This window comes from Pempheris klunzingeri, chromosome 21, assembly GCF_042242105.1.
Source record: "Pempheris klunzingeri isolate RE-2024b chromosome 21, fPemKlu1.hap1, whole genome shotgun sequence".
NCBI lineage: Eukaryota > Metazoa > Chordata > Actinopteri > Acropomatiformes > Pempheridae > Pempheris > Pempheris klunzingeri.
The window spans coordinates 20,704,565-20,728,551 of record NC_092032.1 but is presented as its reverse complement, the minus strand read 5'-3'; the positions used below and the strand labels follow the sequence as shown (position 1 = coordinate 20,728,551).

At 42.8% G+C, this 23,987-nt stretch overlaps 2 protein-coding genes and 2 non-coding genes across 4 annotated transcripts in view; 2 read left to right on the top strand and 2 right to left on the bottom strand.

Annotated features, from left to right (window-relative positions):
• The window catches only part of LOC139220877 (aspartyl/asparaginyl beta-hydroxylase-like), a 30,760-nt gene extending 7,146 nt beyond the window's left edge, over window positions 1–23,614 (bottom strand). The window contains exons 1-14 of the mRNA XM_070852737.1: window positions 23,488–23,614; window positions 19,511–19,579; window positions 7,692–7,745; window positions 7,096–7,200; window positions 6,498–6,533; window positions 5,993–6,028; window positions 5,854–5,898; window positions 4,324–4,353; window positions 4,196–4,228; window positions 4,053–4,088; window positions 3,143–3,190; window positions 2,411–2,509; window positions 990–1,031; window positions 806–891 (exon numbers count right to left, since the gene is read on the bottom strand). Of these exons, the coding sequence (XP_070708838.1) occupies window positions 806–891; window positions 990–1,031; window positions 2,411–2,509; window positions 3,143–3,190; window positions 4,053–4,088; window positions 4,196–4,228; window positions 4,324–4,353; window positions 5,854–5,898; window positions 5,993–6,028; window positions 6,498–6,533; window positions 7,096–7,200; window positions 7,692–7,745; window positions 19,511–19,579; window positions 23,488–23,581 (813 nt within the window). The 5' untranslated portion in view covers window positions 23,582–23,614. The remainder of the gene's footprint in view (window positions 1–805; window positions 892–989; window positions 1,032–2,410; window positions 2,510–3,142; window positions 3,191–4,052; window positions 4,089–4,195; window positions 4,229–4,323; window positions 4,354–5,853; window positions 5,899–5,992; window positions 6,029–6,497; window positions 6,534–7,095; window positions 7,201–7,691; window positions 7,746–19,510; window positions 19,580–23,487) is intronic.
• On the top strand, window positions 1,159–1,232 carry trnai-aau (transfer RNA isoleucine (anticodon AAU)). Its single transcript has one exon. It is a non-coding gene; the product is annotated as a tRNA-Ile (tRNA).
• trnai-aau (transfer RNA isoleucine (anticodon AAU)) lies at window positions 2,575–2,648 on the top strand. Its single transcript has one exon. It is a non-coding gene; the product is annotated as a tRNA-Ile (tRNA).
• Window positions 11,027–14,698, bottom strand: LOC139221372 (uncharacterized abhydrolase domain-containing protein DDB_G0269086-like). The gene is made up of 4 exons (XM_070853314.1): window positions 14,640–14,698; window positions 13,356–13,429; window positions 13,202–13,246; window positions 11,027–12,600 (listed from the first exon to the last, which is right to left on the bottom strand). Exons 1-4 carry the CDS (start codon window positions 14,696–14,698, stop codon window positions 11,027–11,029), a joined length of 1,752 nt encoding a protein of 583 aa, XP_070709415.1.
• Window positions 23,615–23,987: the final 373 nt, after the last annotated feature.

The following is a 23,987-nucleotide window of genomic DNA, read 5'->3' as shown; positions in this document are numbered from 1 at the left end:
TAACAAGCTGTAACTCTCAGTAACGTCTGAGGGCCTGACTAATACCTGGAACAGTCATTAGCTTCCCATTAGGTCCTGATGCAATGGAGACGTTGTTCACTCCTCCAGGAAATAGGACGAATCACAGATACGACGTGGCAACAGGAGAAGTTTCTCATAGATCCCTTTGGCCACAAAGCTAACGTTAAGCTAGCAAGACTCAACGTAAGACAAAAACTAAGTAAGGTGAGGAAGCTAACCAGCTCTGTCACTGGAAACACTCATGTAGCCTGCACTTTGACTGAACTGACACCCAGGAGCCAATCAGAGTCGAGTATTGACCCAGACCACATGGTAGAAGCTCAGAGTGATGCGAGAAAAGCCTCAACAAGAAAACTGTTATGTCGAGATGCACATTTTTGTCATGGAAACATTTTTTACGTTCGCTTTGAGACTCAAAAAACACATTTTTGATCGATGTTGTAAAAGACAGACTGAGTTTATCGACCCACAAATCAAAGAAGAGAGCATCACGTCATGTGTCGGCTCTGTTTCACACACTCGTGGGTTTATTGTTTGTTTCGCTCTGTGTGTTTTGTGTGTTTGGTTGATTTTTTTACACCAAAAAAAAAAACCCCAAAAAAACTAGAAACAGGAAGAACAGTCAGACAAGTTAATCTACTGTCCTGAAATAAGAAGGTAATATGGTCACACCTTCTACGTGGAGTGAAAAAAGAGTCTTTTGGTAAATATAATAATCTAAATTAGCACGTATGGCCTGGTTTTAGCTCTGGCTGCAGCTTCATGTGTTTCAGACACGACGAACCTTCTTGCGAAGCTTTTCTGCAGCGTCGATTTCCGTCTTTATGGTTTTATCAAACTTGTTCAGCAGCTTTGGTTTCTTCTTCTTTGCTGAAAGAAAGAGAAGAAGAAGACACAATACATAAAAAAATAAAAAGAAAGAAGACATGAAATCACACATTTCATCTGTTGGTTTAAATCAGGTTTACCTTTTTCTTTGAGCTTCTCTTCTGCCTGGTTCCCTGCTGCTTCTGTGACGCAGCAGAAGAGACTTTTAGGTGAAAACGTCTTAAAGGTTTGACAGAACAAGAGCAGTAAAGCATAAAGTAACGCTGAACATCACAGTGCAATGTTTTTAGGACTAGCTGACACCCACAGGGCCGGTTAGCTCAGCTGGTTAGAGCGTGGTGCTAATGACGCCAAAGTCGTGGGTTCGATCCCCGTGCGGGCCACACAGTTTTTCTATCTGTCTGACCCTCAACATCCCTGAACTATTCTACTTCTTACTGATTAAACTGTAAAACATTAAAGACTGAAAACTGTCTGTCAGTGCCCTCCTGCCCAAACAGACCTCACTCCGTGTCTCTGAAAAAACCACAAATCCCATAAATTTAAACAGAAAAGCAAGAAACTAAGGACTTAAAACGATTTGCTGATTAGTCTTCTGTCGATTGAATGAATGATTAATGATTCATTAACTAATCAGAGCAGCTCTGCTTAAGCACTGAGCAGCTTTCTGCAACTGAACAAACAGAAACATTCACACTTGTACAAACATCTGAAATACTAAAAGCTAAGTGCTGAGAATCGCACGTTGCGTCAACTCCTGTGTCCCGTGAGGTTAAATCAGTGTTTTTGTCAATGGAGTCTGGTGGCTCTCTGTTGGAGTGACGTTCAAACACGGTCGGCGCCACCAAAGAGAAGGAAACAGACACGTTTGAGATTGTTCCTTTAAGTTCACGATCACTGAAGCGGCCGACAGTGTGTTGGATCTGAACTCACCCTTTAAACACATTAAAGTCAACACGATAACACAAAGAAAGGAAGCGACTGAGGCAGCGGTGGACCATTAAAGCTCTGTGTTCTGCAAGGTAAAATGACTGCTTTTTTCAATGGAGTCTGGTGGCTTTAAAGACCGATATATATACATATATATAGTGCTTCACATTTTATAAAACCCCCAAAAGTAACAGCAGAAATGAGCAGGTATCATGTAAAATAAGCACAGAAATATAGCCGATAAAAGAGGTAAAACTGTGTGAGAGAGTTTTCCATGAAAGTGAAGGAGACGATTTAAAAGACGGATTTGCTTAAAGTATAAATAATAAAGTAGCTGTACGCAGCCGTAGGGACATTTTAGGTGCTTTAATCTACAGTATTTGTTCAGACTGTGGCTTCATACAGACGTATTTCAATCAATCAATCAAACTTTATTAACTCAAGGCTCTTTCCATGAAGACCAAACTCTTTAATTAAGGGAGAAACCCAAAGATCCAGTGTGTGTGTGTGTGTGTGTGTGTGTGTGTGTGTGTGTGTGTGTGTGTGTGTGTGTGTGTGTGTGTGTGTGTGTGTGTGTGTGTGTGTGTGTGTGTGTGTGTGTGTGTGTGTGTGTGTGTGTGTGCGCGCTCACCCTCGGCCTCTGGACCCCCGTCAGCCCTTTGGGGCGTCTCGCTCTGTGGTTCTGGTTCCACCGGTGGTCCAGACTGGTTCTCTGCTCCTCCAGCTGGCTCTGACGGGTTTATCAAGGTCATGGAGTCATGGAGAGAGTCCACCAGCAGAGTGTGTCCCCCACAGGGCCGGTTAGCTCAGCTGGTTAGAGCGTGGTGCTAATAACGCCAAGGTCGCGGGTTCGATCCCCGTACGGGCCACACAGCTTTTCTATCATCTTTGCCTGACCCCTTTACATGAACTATTCTTCTTCTTACTGATTAAACTGACGATCATCTTCTCTATTGCTTGTTTGTTCTGTAAAACATTAGAGAGTGTCCTCCTGCCCAAACAGACCTCACTCCGTGTCTCTGTGTGGCCGAAAAAACCACAAATCCCATAAATTTAAACACAAAACGCAAGAAACTTTGAAACTTTTCCCATTTGAGATCAAACTTGTTAGTGTTTTTGCTTAAAAAAGGACTTTTGCTGAACGATTTGTTGATTAATTTTCTATCTGGAGTCTAATCAGAATAATAATAATAACAATCACATGAGAAGCTAAACACAGAAAATCAGACCGTTAAACTCAGATCGACGTCCTTAACAGCATCCGTTATTTTTCTCTATTAATCGTTGGTTCTGTCACAGTTTCTCTCAGACGCTGATGAAGGTTATTATGGGGTTTATGTCCCACAGCTCGCTCGTACTCTACCTGCTTCCTGGGAGAATTTGGAGCTCGTCAAGTGTCGCCCAGACTCCACTGCAGCACAAAGAGGAGAAGACAACAGCAGAGGTTGACGATTATGATTCTCTATCACACACAGCACACCTGACACGCTGATGTCAGAGGTGACGGTGGATAATGATCATGTCAGGGTTGTAAAACAACCTTTGTCTCTTCTTTATGACGCCTGTGAGATAAAACTAGTACAGACAGCTTCTTAAGATTGGACAAGACTGGACAAAATGCTTAATTAAAGGAATAGTTTGACACTTTTAACCCTCTTGGCAGGAGTTAAATAATCAATCTCACGTCTGTAGCATCACTGTGAAGCTACAGTCAGCAGCCGATTAGCTTAGCTTAGCATAAAGACTGAAAACAGGGGGAAAAGTTAGCAGTGATCTCCTGCTGGTTGTTTCCATCACAGTGACCCCAGAAACAGAAATAATCCCCCACAACTGTTCTCATCTAACTCTCAGCAAGAAAGCAAAGAAGACAACCAGACACCAGATTCCATTCACTAAAACAGTGATTTTACTTTGCAGAACACAGGAGCTGCAGATCTGCCGCTGCATGGATCGGTTAGGTTGTTCCTGTTATTATGTGTTATACAAATACTGTGTTGGGTCTGAACTCACCCTTTAAAAACATCAAAGTCAACAGAATAACACAAAGAAAGTCACAGATAGAGGCAGCGGTAGACCAGCAAGTTCTGTGTTCTGCAAGGTAAAATTACTGTTTTTTTCAATGGAGTCTGGTGGCTTTAAAGAGGGCGATATAACGGCTGGTTCTGGTTACACGAAGAGGATCAGCCGTGGTAGCTTGTGTTGCGGCTGCTGGCTGAGGCGAGGTGAACATTTAGAGTGTTTTAACGATGACTATGTGCGTTTGATTTACTCACCTACACTCTCCTCCGGCGGCTGCTCCTCCAGCAGAACTGCAACAGAAAACAGTTCAGTGTTTATCCCCATTTTTATCGCTTCTGTCGGCACCACAACATCAGCGTCACTGACAGTACAGCTAGTTAGTAGCTCAACATCTCACCTCCGGTTGTGTCTATGGTGTGGGCTCGATCCTCTGAAACGAGGACATAGAAAAAAAAACAGGATTAGTATGAAATATTTAGTTATATTTAATGTTTAGAAGGACGGAGGATATCAGACTTCACCCACCATGAGGATGGAGGCTGTCTCTGGGATCATCTGTAGCGGACACAGACATGTTTCAAGCTGAAAGGTTTGTCGACTCTGATGTAAAGGTTTTAGAGGGTCTTAAAGGGGTCCGACCCCGGAGAACACTTTGGGATACTTTCAGCTAGTTTCTCCAGGATTGCAGACTTTTGCCTTGAACCCTTAGAGGTCTGCGATCACGTGGCGTTTTCAACGCGCCGTAACAAAGAACCTGGGTCACCTGCAGCGCTGCGGTCAACTTCACTCTAAAGTGCAGATCTGAAACTCTCTCCCACTTTTTATTTGACATTGATTGACCGTGTACAACAATATCTATGCAGGCTTCTTCCCACTTCTACACATATTTTTGTATAATCAAATTAAAACCATCGTATCTCCGGTTTTTAATATATTCCCAAAATGCCATTTAAGGGTTCAAATTAATTAATAAATACATGTAAATGTAATAGTTGTGATCAGGACTGAGGTTGTTCAAATGATTTAATGCATTGAAAGTGAAACAAATATTAATGTATAAGTTTTCATAGCACTTTTTAGGAACAGAACATTTTTTGCATCAAGGGTGAAACGTCATTATTTTTGTAAGGGTTAAAACCATCAAATCTCCAGTTTCACTTGGTCAATCAACAAATCAATCAATCAACAAGTCAAATAAAAGCTGGGAGAGAGTTTCAGATCTGCACTTTAGAGTGACGTCGACCGCAGCGCTGCAGGTGACCTTAGATTAGATATCGTTTATTGATCCCTCAGTGGGGAAAGTTTGCTGTTACAGCAGCTCAAAGGGGAAACAGACAAAAGCACACAGTTAAAGAGATAGAAATAGAAAAATAGAAAATGGTGTTTATAGAAATAGAAATAGAAAAATAGAAAATGGTGTTTATAGAAATAGAAATAGAAAAATAGAAAATGGTGTTTATAGAAGTAGAAAAATAGAAAATGGTGTTTATAGAAATAGAAAAATAGAAAATGGTGTTTATAGAAATAGAAAAATAGAAAATGGTGTTTATAGAAATAGAAATCGAAAAACAGAAAATGGTGTTTATAGAAATAGAAATCGAAAAACAGAAAATGGTGTTTATAGAAATAGAAATAGAAAAATAGAAAATGGTGTTTATAGAAATAGAAAAATAGAAAATGGTGTTTATAGAAATAGAAATAGAAAAATAGAAAATGGTGTTTATAGAAATAGAAATAGAAAAATAGAAAATGGTGTTTATAGAAATAGAAATAGAAAAATAGAAAATGGTGTTTATAGAAATAGAAATAGAAAAATAGAAAATGGTGTTTATAGAAATAGAAAAATAGAAAATGGTGTTTATAGAAATAGAAAAATAGAAAATGGTGTTTATAGAAATAGAAATAGAAAAATAGAAAATGGTGTTTATAGAAATAGAAATGACCGGGTGTTTTTGTTACGCCGCTTTGATCCGATCCCGCCGACGTGAACCTCTGAGGGTTAAAGCTCACGCTGAGATGTGAATGTAACCAAGATGAGAAAAAAGAAAAACCGACCTGGCACAAACTCGTCTTCCACCAGCGGAGGGAGAGGGACAGCAGCTGGAGACACCGACACACACAGGTTAACACACACACACACACACACACACACAGTCATGTGATCATAACAGGTGGAGCTGTGACTCCATCACACCTTGGATTTCAGACTCCACCTGGTGAGACCTGGAGCCTGGATCAGACACAGACAGGAGCCGCAACGTTAGCGACACGATGACATCCAGGTGACGGACGGCACGAGGTGTGGTCGCTCTTCTTCTACTGTTTCTACCATCTCATCCATGAACTTATCACATATATATCTATTGTTTTTACGTCTGAAAAGTGTCTGATACGATAAGGATGTGGACACCTGAACGTTACGGCTGCATCTAATCTGCTGCCGACTCCTCCTGGATGAACGGAGCTAATCCTAATCCCACTTGGAAACACAGCATACAAGACTTTATTATCTAAATCAAAGTGTGGAGTAAAATGACCAAGAAAAGCAGCAGATCACATGAAAAAGGTGAACATGTGTGTGTGTGTGTGTGTGTGTGTGTGTGTGCGAGTGTGTGTTTATCTGTGGTAACCATGGAAACAGATGCAGACAGAGAGCATCATGGGTCCACAGGAAGCACATATTTTCTTCTTCTACGCACCTTCGTCGTCGCCGTGGACGCGGGAGGAGTCGCTCTCTGAAACCGACAACAGCACCAGTGGTTTGAATCAAAACGTCTTTCTGATTAAAAATCAGCAATAAAAGTCACTTTTTCAGGTAAAGAAATCAATAATGTGACACAGAGTATTGATTTTAAATGATTTTATTGATTTAGAAATGGCTTTAAAATGATTGAACTGACTTAACTGATTTGAAAGTTATTTTATTGATAAAATTATTTTTTTAATAGTTTAAAATGATCTTATTTATTTTTAAATGATTTTACTGATTTAAAAATGGTTTTATTAATCTTAAAATCTTATTAATTTTAAGATGATCTTTGAGTTTTAAATGATTGAATTGATATAAAATTGATTTTATAGATTTAAAACTGGCTAAACTGATTTACAGTTAAATTATTTAACATTTTTTTATTGATCTTAAAATCATTATATTAATTTTAAAAGATTTCTATTGAGCTTTAAATTATTTAATTGATTTAAAATTGACTTCACTAATTTAACTGAAGTTTGAGTGTTTTACCAGGATGAATTGATTTATAAACACACACACACACACACACACACACACACACACACCTGTCTCCTCGGCTGGTGTGTCGGACGATGTGGCCTCCGTTGGCTCCGCCCCCTGAGGCTCTGCAGCTTCCTGATTGGTTGTTTCAGCCAAACGCTCGCTGGTGTCTTTGGAGTTTAAAACATGGATCATTATATTCATATCAGTTAACATCTCAGTCACTTCAGTATTGATTAACTTAAGGTCGGACCGATGAGTGTAAGCTAAACATGTAGTTTAAAGGGCTGATCAGAAACATTGATTACGCTGTAGAAGGTTTAATCGGCCCTGTGTGACACCGCGGGGCCGTGGCGGTGTTACAGGACACTGGCGGCGCCGGGTGGGGCTGAAACAAAGCCCCAGTGTGTCTGGGACGGCCCGGCTTTGTTGGCGTAACACGGTTTTTGGTCTCGTCTGACGCAGATCTGGGATCAGAGTTACGATCAGTGGAGGTCAGGTGAGGCAGGGTGTGAGCGCACAGGTGGGAAACAGGTGGAACACCTTTTCTCAGGTGGCAGCTCGTTTGTCTGGGAGACAACAGGCAGCAGAGTGTGTGTGTGTGTGTGTGTGTGTGTGTGTGTGTGTGTGTGTGTGTGTGTGTGTGTGTGTGTGTGCTCACCTGGTGTCTCCTCAGGTGAGTCTCCCACATGTGGCCTCTCTGCTTCTTTCAGCCCTGTTCATTGGTGAGAGGTTCAAGTGTGAAAAATCAGGCAGCGAAAAACCGACGCCGTCTCCGACACGATTTCAGAAACATCTAATCCCAAAGCCGGCGAAGTCGTCGAGTTCATTGATCGTTTTGATGTAAAGCCGAAGCTCCTGACGGCAGCTTGTGATGACAAATGTAAATGTAAAGTAGCTGTAATGGTAAATATCCACAGAGAATTTGGACTTTTTGATCACAAACTGATTCAAATCGATTATTTGATCACAGAAGTGGTTCACACAGTTCACATCTGATCAATTAATCAACTAATCACTGCAGCTCTTGTCGCTACTCGTGGTGGAAACTAACTAATCAATTCTTACTTCTTTATACTGGTATGATTCACTTCGATCCTTTTGTTTGATGAGTTTCTGGTTAAAATATAACCAACACATAAATGAGGAGATATTATCAATAACTATAAAAGACCCAGACGTACTCATAAACACATTAATTATTGTACTTTAAATGTGTTTTGAAGCTTGATTTTCTTTTTTTCTTGCAGTGGAAACTCACTAAAAATGGATTTTAATGTAATCAGTGAGACGGTTTTAACGTTTACACACACATGCAATAGTTTTTACTTAATATGTCTTTGTATTTTATACTAACATATATTTTATATATTTAGTTTGTATGTTTGTGGGTCAAAAATACTTTTTTTTCTTACATTTGGATAATGTGGAAGTACACATATATATATATATTATTATTATTACTATCTTTATTCTTATTTCACACTTTTCCATCTTCATTGTTTTGAGAGTCTTGAAAATGACACCACCTGCTTAAATAAAAATAAATCATAAAAAATAAAATCAAAGTAAAGAGCTGAACCCTGTACTCATGAAGAAACCATGTCGGTTCACAGCTGAGTGTAAGAAAACAGCAGATTTATTTAGAGTTTTTCGGGGGGAGCAGAAGCTTGAAACTCCGATAACGCTGTTTGGGAAGGAAGCAAGCGGAGGAGGAAGCTGTGGGGGAGAAAGATACGACTGAGGGAGGACGTGATGCTCATGTTCATGTAGCGCTGGTGGGTTTTATAGGCCTGATTAAGAGGTTCAGTTACAGGACTCCCTCCTCTCAGTTTTCTTTTATTATCATCAGTTTGATTATGTTTAGGCACCAAACCCGCTGGCTGAGCTTCATTATTTTAACCCAAACCATCACAAGTCAGGCTGCATTAAACATCAAATCATACATTCATACATTCAGGTGCAAAGAGCATCTGCAGTTTTGTTCTGTCCATCTTCTACATGTGAGGAATAACGTCTGGAATCATCCTGAAGGGGTTCGTTATCCTGGTTATTAACCCTTTAACCTTCTGTTCGGCACATTTTGACTCACTATATCTTATTGAACACATGTTTTACTTACGACATCTCAACCGTTTGGTGGAGGCCAATATTTCAAAAAATGCCAGCTCATTAAAAAACTGATATTTGTTATCAGTGCCCCAAGGATATAAAATACAGAAATAATACATGTTTTCATAGCTTTTTTCTTGGTGAGGAGGTTAAAGGGTTAAACAGCTTCCTACTGAACTAATCAACAACATGATTTAAGCTCTGGGCGCCCAGGTAGCTCACCTGTGTACCTGAGTGCTTCCCAAATCATAACATAAAGACTCAGAAAAGTGACTTAAATACGTAATAAGTGCAAAACGAACCCCAACAGGAAGATTCACAAAACATCAAACACTTAAAGAAGATCTTATTGATCTAAAAATTATGTTTCTGCTTCCACTACCAGAGCGACGATCACAGCAGCAGCCTGCTACACAGAAATAACAGGCCGAAGCCGACCAGTCAGGTTAAATGTGTAATAAACGGCGCTCCCACACAATGAATTTCACACAGGAAACATCTTGAACCTTGAGAAGGAAAAGAAACAGTTTGAAAACCAAACCGAGATTTATTCATCAGAGGTTTTCTCACAGGAGCAGGAGTCGGTGCACTTTTCTGATCTTTGAAACTGCTTTTTTAAAAGTCGAATCTCCAGCAGCTCCTGAGTCCACGGAGCGAAGCCGCTTATTACAAGAAGCACAAAGACAAAGACATTTCACTTCAGCGGCTGAATGAAATAAAGTGAACCAGGAGGCCAGCAGAGGAACAAGGAGCCAAAGTGAAAAACAACCTGATACCAATGAGAAACAAAGACAAATCAACACAACAGAAACTTAGAGGACAGCTCAAGTATAACCGACGAGGGTTTAAATAACACCAGCAGCCGACACACACACACACACACTCACACACACACACACACACACACACTGTATCTGTGTCATGTAAGATGAGACTTTCACTGTTATAACTGTTATAATATCACAGACAGAAACAGTCCATGTCTCTAGAATATATCAGTCCGGTGTTTAAAGTTGAGATAAGACAACAGACTTCTCCTTCCCACGTTTACATGATGTTCACTCCACCAAAATAAAAGTCCAAACCAAGTTACATCAACCCAACACACAAACTGAAGCAAGACGCTTTCCGAAACAGGCCGACACTGGGAGGAAATCTGCTTTTAGCCGAGAGAAATTCAATGAAAACGGCAATTAAAATGAATAATTTGTCTTGAAACTGACACGAGAAACACTAGGAACACTAGAAAACACCCAGTTCTGAAGAAACAGTCTTGAATCGCCGCACCAGCAGCACAACATGGTAAGAATAACGATGTCACCACTGATATGAGCGGCTGCTAAGTTAGCGGAGGACTTAAGACGAAGCTGTCATGTTCAAAAAGTTGTCAAAAATGATGTTGCCTGTGTTTGTGTCTGTAAATGAGAGAAAAAATGCATGAAAGCAGGTTTGTTAAAGGTGTAAACTGCCTGTTTTTCACCAGGAGTGACTGATTTTTCAGAATATCCACTTGATAGAAAAAGCTTTTCATGATTAAAGCAAGAAAAACTCGACGTACAATCGTCTAAAACCTCTGTCAGAGATTAAAGGCCCCATGTTATGCAAAAAATATCCACTTTTAAAAAAAAAAGTTTTTGTGTGTGAAAACGCTCCATTTAGATCTGGCTCCCTTTATGACATCACAAGGGGATCTGTGGATCATGTGACCTCCCGCAGCCAATCAGCAGGCCCACTGGAAACCTCCTGAATCCACCTCGCTGTCCGCCATTGTTGTTTCTTGAACTTATGTGTAGAAATAAGCAGAATATGGGACCTTTACAGTAGATTTTTCACCCTCCCCTCTAACACCTCCCACCCTCCAGCCAATCAGAGTCGTAGCACCGTTTATTTTTTCTTCTTCTCTGAAACGCTTGCTCTGCCGCTCCTCTCCTCCGCGCCCGGAGCTTTCGGCTGGGAGGCGTTTGCTTTCCTCTCCTGCAGCTCCCGTTTCCCGGCGTCCACCTTGGCGGCGTGGCGTTCCCTCGCCAGCCTCTCCGCCTCCCGGGCGGCTTTCTCTCTGGCGAGCCTCTGCCTCTCCGCCAGCTCCTTCGCCACCCGCTCTCTCTCCATCTTCGCCTTCTCTTCTCTCGCAGCCCTTTCCTTCTCCACCCGTTCTTTCTCTAATCTCTCCTTCTCCTGAGCTGCTCGTGCCTTTTCCCTGGCGACGCGCTCCCTCTCCATCCTTTCCCGCTCCTTGGCTACTCTTTCTTTCTCCCTGGCGATTCTCTCTCGCTCCTTCGCCACTCGCTCTCTCTCCATCCTCTCCTTCTCCGCCCTCTCTCGCTCCATCCTCTCCTTCTCCCTTGCGATCCTCTCCCTTTCCTTCGCGGCTCGTTCCCTCTCCAGTCTTTCCCGCTCTTTGGCGATCCGTTCCTTTTCTTGTCGCTCTCTTTCCTTAGCGATGCGTTCCCTCTCCATCCTCTCCTTTTCCGCTTTCTCTCTAGCGATCCTTTCTTTCTCAAGCCTCTCCCTCTCTAGTTTTTCCTTTTCCGCCCTCTCTTTCTCCGCCCTCTCCTTCTCTCTGGCTAGTCTCTCTCTTTCTTTTGCGATGCGTTCCCTCTCTATCCTTTCCTTTTCAGCTCTCTCTCTTTCCACTCTCTCTTTCTCCCGTTGTTCCCTCTCCACCCTCTGTCGTTCCCTAGCCAGTCTCTCTCTCTCCATCATTTCCTTCTCCGCCCTCTCTCGCTCTAGTCGTTCCCTCTCTTCTTTGGCCGCCTTTTCTTTGGCCAATCTCTCTTTTTCTGCCCTCTCTCGAGCGATCCTCTCCTTCTCCGCCTTCTCCCTTTCCATCCTCTCCTTCTCCACCTTCTCCCTTTCCATCCTCTCCTTCTCCGCCTTCTCCCTCTCCATCCTCTCCTTCTCCACCTTCTCCTTCTCCATCCTCTCCTTCTCTGCTTTCTCCCTTTCCACCCTTTCCTTCTCCATCCTCTCCTTCTCTGCTTTCTCCCTCTCCATCCTCTCCTTCTCCGCCTTCTCCCTTTCCACCCTTTCCTTCTCCATCCTCTCCTTCTCTGCTTTCTCCCTTTCTATTCTTTCCTTCTCCGCCTTTTCCCTCTCCATCCTCTCCTTCTCTGCTTTCTCCCTTTCTATCCTCTCCTTCTCCGCCTTCTCCCTCTCCATCCTCTCCTTCTCCACCCTCTCTGCCTCCCTCCTCTCCTTCTCCGCCTTCTCCCTCTCCACCCTCTCCTTCTCCACCCTGTCCGCCTCCCTCCTCTCCTCCCTCAGCTCCTCCTGGGCAGCCTCCAGCGTCTTCATCTTCAGCGCCCAGGCCGCCTCCTTCTGCTCCTCCTCCTCAGCGAGGAAGGCCCTGATTTCGGCCAGCGCGATGCGAGCGATCCTCTTGGCCTCCATCTTCTCGTGGATCATCCTCAGCTCCTCCCTCAGGGCGGAGCGCAGCCTGGCGCCTCGGACGGGACGCTCTGAGGTTCGGATACAAGGTGGAGCTTTAACCGCGGCGTGATCAGGGAGCATCGCTGAAAAACATGCTGCAGACACAACGTCCGTCGACTCGTTAACGCGATCACACAAAGCAAACCAGGGAGGCGTTAGAGGGATGGGTGAGGAATCACACAGTCCATGCTACGTCCACTTCCTGATCCTGACTGGATCACTTCCTGATCCTGACTGGTCTATAAGAAAAAGAGCCGACTTCTCTCCTGATTTATCAGCTCATTGAACAGTTTCTGCTCTCAGTCTCTAGTTTACAGTCTTCTTCAGCACAGCAGGATGTTCATGTAGTCAGTTATGGTCCATTTAGAGGAAGATACACCAGGAAGAGGGGGGGGCGGGGCTACCTGCTCACTGACCAATCAGAGGCGGACTTCGTGAAACTTTAGGACAACACCTTAAAGGTGCACGCTCACCCTGTTCTCAATCCTTCCACCTGCTGCTCTAAAAGTATCACACCACTCGTGGATTTTGTTATTAAGATGCATTAGACGGTTCTAAACATGCCACCGTTAAACCAAAGCCTCAAAACATCAAGTCAGACCAAACAGAAAAGTCGGCAGGTTTCGGTACCTCTGGTTGTGTTGCGTCCGGCGGCCGTCTCCCCCGCTGTGGCGTCTGACGCAGACGAGAACAAACAGCCTGTCAGCTCAGATTCGTCTCTACAGGCTGTTCAGCAAACGCTCACAGACAGTAAAGTCACACACAGAGCAGATCTGAGCTCTACCTGTTGGGAGTTTCACCTGTTGATCGGTGGCCTCTAACGTCTTGTCCTCTACAGATGACACAGATAGTTTGATACTGAAGGACAAACATGCCGAAAACAAGTCAAGTCATCACAGCAGACTCATCCAACGGGACACTACAGGCGTTTTCAGACCAAACACAGAAGCTCCCCGATGAACTGCAAACCTTTACGGGCTTTTTTTCTGTTTGCATTCGCACCGAAAACAGGAACGCTGAAGTGACGGACGAACATCTGCTTTGACGAGTCTAAATCTCACTGCGTTTGTCCTCCATTTCTTCCCTGTAATGAGCTGCCGTGAGTGTTTCCTGTTGTTTGCACGGCTAACTTCTTAAACATCTATTTTAAAACATGCCGCATGTGTTGGACCAATCACGGTACACTTATGGCTAAATACCAACCGGTTTATCTGCATCGCAACTTCAAATTCCACTAGCAGCCCGCAGTGCTTCATGAGCATCCTCAGATACAAACGCAGCAAAGAGAATCTGCTCAGTTTTCAAAATAAAAGCCCCCGTGCAGACTCTCAGTGGTATATCCCATCACTGCATCAGTATTATTCTCTAATGGGGGGGCACCAGGCCAGACGTCAGCGAAAAACTCTGACTTTGACTTTAGCTGCTGTCTGTAGCTGCAGCACAACAAAGCAGGAAGTACATCCAAGAAACACATTTAAAGCAGCAGAAGAAGAAACGCAGCCTGTTGGATCCTATTAGAAGCTCCAACATCAGTTTAACGACCAAACCAGGTAAATCTGAGCAGGAAGATCAGCAGGAGAAACTCTCTGAAACTCTCCTGGTGGGATTTGAAGCTGCATGGAGGATGTGCTCGGTGGGATTCGAGGGTTTCTTTGCTGGGAGAGCACCTACTCTGAAATAGGAGCTAAAAAATGCCTTCTAAATGCTACGACTGTTCCTGGTTCTTGCAGCGAAGGGTTGGGGCTGGTGTGTGGGTCCTCCAACTATGAAAATGAGTATGTGCGGCACATGTACTGTATGCTGTGTATGTATAACCTTGGACCACGGCTATATGAGAAGGTGTGTCTGCAACCTGAGACCAGTGCTTATTCCTGGACGTGGATCTAAGCAGTGAAGCGGTGAAGCGCTCACGAAAGCTCAGGACGCTCAAAAGCGCTGCGGGATAATCGGCGAGAGAAAACTGTAGGAATGAGTTCCTTTTCGTGTGGAAGAACACGACGTGAACACACCAGATGTTAAACTCGTCCTCTTACTGGGCTGCAAACGAGACGGACTGAACACGACCCACGTTGCCATGGACACACATCCAAGGTACGGTGGCTCATAGAGGCCAAACAGGTCGATCATTTCACCAAATGACCTAAAGAACAGTTACTTAAGTAACAGTTACTTGACCTGATGTATGTAAATTGTATTTCTGGAAAACTGATTTTCCCTGAGCATCAAATCAATACTTAAAAAAAAACAATGGTAATTATTACTTTTCCAGGAAAATGTCGGGTTTTATTCACTTAAAAAGGTGACACAGACCTTTTAAATATTCTGGAAATGTCCCTTTACAGCTTTTATTCTTGAATTTAACTCCAGAAGTCCCTCAGTGACAGATATTACACTTCCTGGTGCAGTCATGTGACCCCATGAATAAATTTAGTAGCTTGTTTTAGTTATTAAAAAGGTGAGTAGATTATATTTATTTAGCAAAAAGTTGATATGAAACAGCTTCTAAAATTAAAGCTGTGACATATTTAACATTTCAGATCTCAGAAATAAGTTCAGAAATGTTCCTTGTGGTCCATTTAGTCTGTTTTATATCCCCCATAACTTTACTTAAAGGAGGAAAAGGGTTCTTGTGGGTTAAAACGATTTAGTAATTTACAAACTCTGTAGTGCCACACATGCTCTCAGACGGAGGACAGGTGACGCCCTCCAGGTGATTAAGGGTTAAAGCTGCAGTAACAGAGGAAACCGGCACAGTACCTTTACGTTTACCCTTCTTCTTCACCTCTTTCTCGTCCTCTATGAAGTTTAGAAAACAGACAGGAGGGCGCTCAGTGGGGGAACACACACACACACACACACACACACACACACACACTTTTTGTACAGTACCTTTCCTCAGCCTGTCTCTCCTGACAGACGCTGCTTTTAACTTCTTTTCATCTAAACACACAACAGAGGAAGTGAATGAAAACCACCAGCTGTTTGTGTCACAAATAACAAAATGTCTCCGTCTCGTGTGGTGATTGCTAACGGCTAATCGTGCTAGCCGCAGTCCTGACCCTCCTCCCAACCATCGTACATAACAAAGGCAGATGATCACATGAATTTTGTGTCCGTTATCCTGAACTAAATACAATTAACGCCACTGCAAGCAGAGCTGTAGTTCCTTTTATATCATTACAACCAATTGTTTTGACCTTTAACTTACACGAAAACTGTACGGAAACTGTCAGAATATGATCTAAAACACATCAATAACGCCAAGACGCCAACATGATCAGCCAGCCAATCTGACATTTCTAAGATCTAAACAAACGGAGAGCAGAATATAATCTTTAAATGTGATTATTAGTGGTTTACAGGCAGAGAAGTCTAAGTATTGTTAATATAAACAGAGTCAACATGACTTAAAGGGACATTTCAGACTATTTGAATCACCTAAAAATAAGAAAGGCAGTTTAATCATCTTTTCACTGCTTTACATTGCCAGTTCTGTTCAAAGCCACCAGACTCCATTGAAAAAAACAGTCATTTTACCTCACAGAACACAGGAGTTGCCGGACTGCTGCTTCCTCGATTAGCAGGTGTATTTGGGTTGTGGTGTGACTTTGGTGTTTTAAATGATTAGTTCAGATCTGAACTAACACGTAACGGTCCTTTGATTGAAGTTGTGGTAATCAAACAACTCCTGTGCTCTGCGAGGTAAAATTACTGTTTTTTTTCAATGGAGTCTGGTGGCTTTGAAGAGAGGGAAGCGAGAGAAAGAACAGCTTCGGTTCTCTGTCAGAAAGGTCTGACAGCAATGTAAAGCGGTAGAAATATAAATAAATAAATATATAATACACTGATATTGACGTTTTTAGGGTCTTTTTTTGCAGCCTACTGTCCCTTTAAGTTCCATATCTATTATTATCATCATCTTCAACCCACCAGCTTGTTAATAACAGCAAATACAACTAGTTAACAGTTAATAGTTAACTCTCTCTCTTCACAATAACTTCATTAATTAGATTTAGCAGCATATAGACGCTCTAACGGAAACAGGATCTCCACTCAGGGCCGCTGTTGGTGCTGGAAAATCCAAATCTGTGGCCGTTGTGGGGCCTGACAGGCGATCGAACGTTTGAACTGTCTAATAACAGGCAGGGTAATTAACATGTTGTGTACAGTGGAACCTGTATTCTTTCGTCACAGATTACAGTTTATATTTTGTGGATTTTGTGCACTAAAATAAGTGAATTTACGTGATGAAGTCGTGCTCACGGGAAGATAAAACTACAATTTCTCTTAAATGTCAGATTTAAATTCTGTGTGACAAATGTGTTTTAAGTTGATTGCAGACAGACATGGAGGCAAAAGGAAGGAATCTAAAAATATTTGTCGGTAATGAGCCAAAAGATGAGAAACCACGTTCATGTTTATGTTCCTACATGATATTTTACAATGTTCAGGAATGTATTATTTAAACTTTCATATATTACTTCATATATTTCATACAGGCTGATTAATCCAATGAATTCAACCCAAACTCTCGCTCAAAACAAGTGTTTCAGGAGCCCCGTTGAGGTTTGTGTTTCTGATAACGATCTGTGAGACCAGTCTGCCCAGTTTGGCCCTGCAGTGGAAACCAGACTGTCCTCCATCAGGTCCTCAGCACCCCAACATTACAGACCGCCATCCTCCTCCAGCTGGACTGGGCTACGTCCCAGTCTGCCCTCAGTGGTCGGTAGTGGGACCAGGGAGCCTCGCTACTGGCTGCGGCTCTGCTTCCTGTCCTTCTATTGGTTCTGGAGGTCCAGTATGACCCCTTTGACCTCCCCGTCATCGGAGGAGGTTGTGCCACCTTCCTCCTGCATCTCAGCAGCCGCCTCCTTCCCCTCCTCCTCCTCCTCCTCCTCCTTCTCCTCCTCCTCTTCCTCGCCCCGCTCTACAGGCGAGGACACTACGTCATAGAGGAAGGTGAAGAAGCCATAGATCCAATCAGAGCCCTCCTCAGCTAAAATATTAAGAACCTCCTCAAGCGACTCGGCATTCGCACTACCACCGCCATCTTTGGTCAAGCCTGACGAAAGAGAGAGGGAGAGACAAAGGGAGGGAGGAAGAAGACAGGACGGGAGCAGAGGTGGAGATGAAAAAGAGGAAGGTAGAAGTAAAGGGGGGAGGCCATAAGGGAGGATATGAAAAGAGAGGGGCGGGAAGGAAATGAAAGTATGAGAGACAGGAGGCAGGAAGGAAGGAGGTTAAGGAAGGAAGGAAGGAAGGTAGGAAGGAGGTATGGAGAGTAACCGTAACAAAAATAGGGCAAAAAATAAAGGATGATGATGCGGGAAAGAGAGAGATAGTGAGTTAAAGAAGTCGTATTTGAACCACAGACAACAAATAAGCCTTTACTTCCTGTCTCCGTCTCGTCAGGCAATCTCTGACTTCCTGTCTGCTTCACAACAAGGAACAGAGGCGGCCATCTTTGCTCCAATTCTCCATACTGCTCTTTAGTGTCTTTAACGTGGACCTTATGTTTTACATTTTGGGTTCAAATTTGACTGGTAACTAGTGACGTCCACTAAAAGAGCTTGTTTGATCCACTGACAGGCTCAGAGTGTTATTCTAAGTGAACCACAAACAGCACACACACCAGACTACATTCACTAAAACAGAGATTTTAAATTGCAGAGACCAGGAGTTGCTGCTCTACTGCAGCCATGATCAGTTAGTTTGTTTGTTTGTTTGTTGTGTGACTTTGGTGTTTTTAAGGGTTAGTTTGGATCCAACAGAATGTTTTCATAACACAGAACAACACATACAAACTAACCGATCAAGGCAGCAGTAGCAAGCTAAAATCCCTATTTTAGTGAATGTAGTCTGGTGTGTGTGCTGTTTGTGGTTAAACCAAAAGGATCTTCCAGGTCTCTCTCTGTAGGGATCCTTTCCATGATGCTGTCACACACTTAGAATAACACTCTGAGCCTGTCAGTGGATCAAACAAGCTCTTTTAGTGGACCTACTGTGATCAGGTGCAGCCCGTTTGGTGGCTGCTGGCTGAGGTGATCTACTGGTGATCTACTGGACCAGTTCCAACACTTTTACTACCTACCAGTCAAATCTGAACCAAAAATAAATAAAAATAAGGCCCAGGTGATCCTTTAACAGTTACTTTCTGAACTCTTCACGACGGGACGACAGATTCAGATGAATTCCCAGTTGACTACAATGTGAATCCACTGGTGAACCAATCAGTGAAGCAAAAACATGACTCAGTTATCAGCCCTGACAGTTTGGTACAGTCCGTCTGCCATAACATCACTGATCCTGTTAGTATGGAGACGTCAGTCACATCAGGAAAGAAAGAGAAATGAAGAAAAACAGGAGAAAGGCCTGTGGTGCATTCAAGGACTGAAGAAACCCCCTTTGTCTGCACTTCTAGTAATTTATTTTATTTTCTAGGTTATAATTTGTTTCTTGAACGATATTCCATAATAAACTGAGCAGTTAAATAGGCCCACGTGTCAAAGTGTGTTTTTAGACTCTTGATGTTTTTATGAGATGAGATGGTTTTATTTTGTATTTATTTATTTATTTTTTAACCAAAAGCACATTTAAACGCGAATCTGAGGTCAATACAGCTTTAAGATGTGAACTTCACAATCCAGTCAGTTTGTCCGATGTGTCACAATCATATTTAGACATTTAAAGCCCCCAAATTCACATTCTTGGACGTTTTAAGGACCAGTGGAAAAGTGTGTTTCACCAGCATAATTAAGAGTTAGTGCTCACACGTCCTGCAAACTCCTTACAGGCTGGTTTTCATGCAGCAAACCACAGCGCGTGAAAACGATTTTACGGTTTAAAACCGAGGCGACACAACTGTAAACGGCATCAGCTGACGTCATCACAGAGACACGAGCCGGCAGAACAACAGGGAGAAATATGAAGTGGACTTACCGAGCAGGACTTTAGCGTCCTCCACGTCGAAGTCTCCGTCTCCGTCTGTGTCGTAGGCCGTCAGTTTCCCTGCAGGAGGAAGATCGGTCAGTCAGTCAGTCGATCAATCGATCAATTAACGCTTCACATAAAAGGTTGAAGAAGGAGGCGGCGATGAAGGCGGACTACCACACTGTGTCGTCTGCTCATTAAATACTGCTGCTGACAAACCTCACTTTGGTTCTGCAGCCAATATTTCACCTGTTTTCCTTTTTTTATATTTAGGGACAAATTAAAACTATTAAATTAAAACTTTAAGACTCATTCTTACAGACTCTTTCCCTTTAACCCTTTCATGCATGAGTTATGATTCTTACCTCAGTCAGAGTGTTTTTATTCTTCTTTATTCATGAAAAACAAGATTTGAACTTTTTTTTTCTAAAGATATCTTTACCTGTCCAGTAGTTTAAATCTAGCTCCTGAAGCATGATGTACACTTCAGTGGACATGTGATCAATCATAACTTCCTCCCAATATAAAATCAATACTTGGAAAATGTAGCAATTGCATGACTCCTTAGATGTTACCTGATGTCTCCATATGTTTCTTATCTGCACAGGTCTCTTTTTCTAGAAGAACAAAAGAGCACCTTGGTGTTTCTGGCTGTCTGTCGGCCATCTTGGCTTCACTCTGAGTGGATGAGGTGATGCAGCAGCTTCACTGTAGCGGCTGATGTGCAGCTACGCCATCAAAACTCATGCATATAGAAGAAGAACAGCTTCAGAAGAGCTGCACGCTGCAGTGACCTCTGTGCATGAAAGGGTTCATCTTAATATTTCTTTTCTTTTACTTCCATTTTCCTCCAACTTTCACTCTGCTGTTTGTTTCTTCTTGTTTTAAATTCATCTTAAATTCTGCTCTGGTTTCACTGTTTAGTTTTCTGCTGCGTGAGTGTCCTGGTGCTATATAAATATACTTCCTCTTAATTCACCCCCCCAGAATCACTGAGTCATCACTTAATGAGGCTGTAGGTAGAGGAAGGATGTGGTGGACAACGGCGGTGAAGTGTGACAGAAACTCTTCTCAGCTGCTCACACATCATCTGTCGTCTTCTCTTTTTGACTCATCAGTCTATAAAATCACCACAGAATCTTGTTTCCGAGTGTGAATCCACTTCAGCAACCATGAACGAGAAACCATCACCAAAGTTCCCGATGGCTGGTTAAACCGTTTCAGGCTACACGGTGCAATTAAAGTAGTTTGATTAATACATTTAGATGCTTTAGAGTCAAATCATAATCATGAGTTCATTCAAACCTGAGTCCTATCTGTTCATATTCTGGTTGAGTTGGTCCAGTAGATCACCTCAAACGGGTCAACGTCACCTGATCACAGTAGGTCCACTAAAAGAGCTTGTTTGATCCACTGACAGGCTCAGAGTGTTATTCTAAGTGTGTGACAGCATCATGGAAAGGATCCCTACAGAGAGAGACCTGGAAGATCCTTTTGGTTTAACCACAAACAGCACACACACCAGACTACATTCACTAAAACAGGGATTTTAGAGAACAGGACATATGACTTACTTGTCTACTGCTGCATCAATCAGTTAGTTTAGTAGTTATTGTGTGACTTTGCTGTTTTGAATGGTTGCTTCAGATCCAAAATAAGATTTGTACAACACACAATAAAACAAACAAACTAACCAAGTGAGGCCATGGTGGACCAGCAACACTGACGCTTTACAAGGCAAAAATCCCTGTTTTAGTGAATGTAGTCTGGTGTGTGTGCTGTTTGTGGTTAAACCAAAAGGATCTTCCAGGTCTCTCTCTGTAGGGATCCTTTCCATGATGCTGTCACACACTTAGAATAACACTGTGAGCCTGTCAGTGGATCAAACAAGCTCTTTTAGTGGACCTACTGTGATCAGGAGTACTTGTTGTACCTCCAAAATATGTAAAAAATAGGGCCCAGGTTTAAAAAATAACCTAGAGGAAATACATCATGTTTGTAATGGCATGACATGTCAGAGTGGCTGTGGCAGAATCTCAAATCAAGTGATGATGGAAGCACACACTGTAAAAACACTAGTGGTGTTTAATCTGGAGGCCGTACCTTGTAGAACTTCAGAAAAGTTCATACGAAACTCCTTAGCTCTGGCTGCATGCAGAGATAACAGAGAGGAAAGAGGAAGAGAAGACAGACCACAGCAGGTTAAAGCAGAGCAGACTGAAACAGCCGACTCAGTTAGTGCAAAGCAACACAGGCCTGCATGACGCACAGTAAAAGTCAGGAGACGTAAAGATGTGAAGGTTTGTCGGCACATCAGCGCAGAGGACTATCAAATGTGCAAACCAGCCCGCTGACTGACTTCATATTAAACATTATGCTTGTAGTTTCTCACTTAAATGTCTGATTTCTGCAGGATGTTTTTGTGTCTTTATTAAGAAAATCAGGTTTGAGAGCAAAACTTTTGGAAAACTTTTTTAAGCCCACATTTGTTTGACTTGTACTGAAACATGTTATGATAGTTTTGTTCTGTTTGAGTTCATAATGAAGACATAAAAGTATTTAAAGTATTTACTGTGACTAAAGACTGAGCGGCTTGAATCCAGTTTCAGAATAATCCTGATTCACCGACATTTGCATTGGAAAAAGAACAGCTCAGTGGCAGCTTATCAGTCGGACGGGAGATAAACATGTCCTCTGACACGTACAGCTGTGTGTGTGTGTGTGTGTGTGTGTGTGTGTGTGTGTGTGTGTGTGTGTGTGTGTGTGTGTGTGTGTGTGTGTGTGTGTGTGTGTGTGTGTGTGTGAGAGAGGAAGAGGTTGTGAAAGTCCTGCAAAGACTCTCATAACCACATGAAGACAGAGGCAGGCTCCTATATGAAAACCTCCATTGTTGAAACCTTCAGCGCCACGTCTGAGTGTGTGTGTGTGTGTGTGTGTGTGTGTGTGTGTGTGTGTGTGTGTGTGTGTGTGTGTGTGTGTGTGTGTGTGTGTGTGTGTGTGTGTGTACCATGAACTAGGCCAGTGAATGTGGCAGCACAACAGTATTTGTTTTGCTGCAGCTGTCTCCATCCTGAACACACGAAGTTCAGTCGTGTAACTGCGACATGCTAAGTCTCGGTTAGGAGATAACATCTTTAATGTTTGCTCAATGCTCTCTGAGACTTTAAATATTAAGAGTTACTCCAACAGCTGCATTAATGAGTTTGTACGACTGAAAATCATCACAAATTACCTTCCACTCTAATCTGATCTGTTGTCTGGATTTGGCCCAAAGCACTAAACTTATTATTAACTTATATTATGCAAAATACACTTTTACTGCCCATAAAAACTAAAGTAAAGACCCTCTCTCTCTTTGTCCTGCCCAGTCTTTCAGTAAATGTGTGTGAAAATGCTCCGTTTAGATTTGGCCCCGCTTGTGATGTCACACACGGGGATCTGTTGATCATGTGACCTCCATCAGCCATTCAGCGGGGGCTCTGAAAACCAGAGTCCACCTCGCTATCGCTGTTGCTGCGTGGTTAATAATAAACTCACAGCCTGTCAGCCCCTTTGGAAACTTTGGAAACTCCCCCAGTGATCATCTGGACCAGATTTAAAACATTTTGTACCTTCCAGCCATTTAAAAAAAAACCCAAAAACCCTTTCTCAGTATGGCAGCGGACTTGATGAAGCCACCATCTTGGCTCTGAACACACATCTAATTCGGTTATATATATATATATATATATTTATAGATTAAAATATAAAATGTGTGTTAGATAATGACTATATATTAAAATAAATAAATATGACGTTAAACACAACTCTGCCTCTTTTAAAAACCACACTAACATTTACATGTTTTCTAAATGTAGTCTCTTAGACTTCTGCTGGTTGGTATGAAAAGCATTCTGGGATATGTGGCCTCACCACCTGATGCATCCTGGGTAAAATGGGCTTTGAACGGGAGCAGCACTGAGGAAGGCCAAACTCATCTTACTCACCGATGACGCTGTCGTAGTCCACGATGTCGAAGTAGACCACGGCCACGGAGCTCCAGACCCCCAGCAGAGCCAGGACCACAAACCAGGTAAACATGGAGTACTTGGAACCTCCTCCTGCGTCTGCTCCTCCTGCTCCTCCTCCTCCTGCTCCTCCTGCTCTCTCCGCCCTCTTTCCATTCTTACTTTCCACCGGCGGCGCCTTCCCCTCTGAGGACATGAAAACACTCTTTAGGTTTGGGTATTTAAGTTATTACCTGTTTTGTAGTGAGTTTGACACACAACGGGTGACACGGCATGAAGCTTGAGTCCCGTCGCTATGGTTACTGGGAGTTCATCATCGCTCGCCGCCTGTTTTGGATCAGTGTTTAAACTGCTGTCGACAACATCACATGGTTACAGACACAGAGCGGAGTGTGTGTGTGTGTGTGTGTTAGCGCGAGAGCTAAACACAGCAATGAAAAGTATGTCGCTCTGTGTGTGTGTGTGTGTGTGTGTGTATG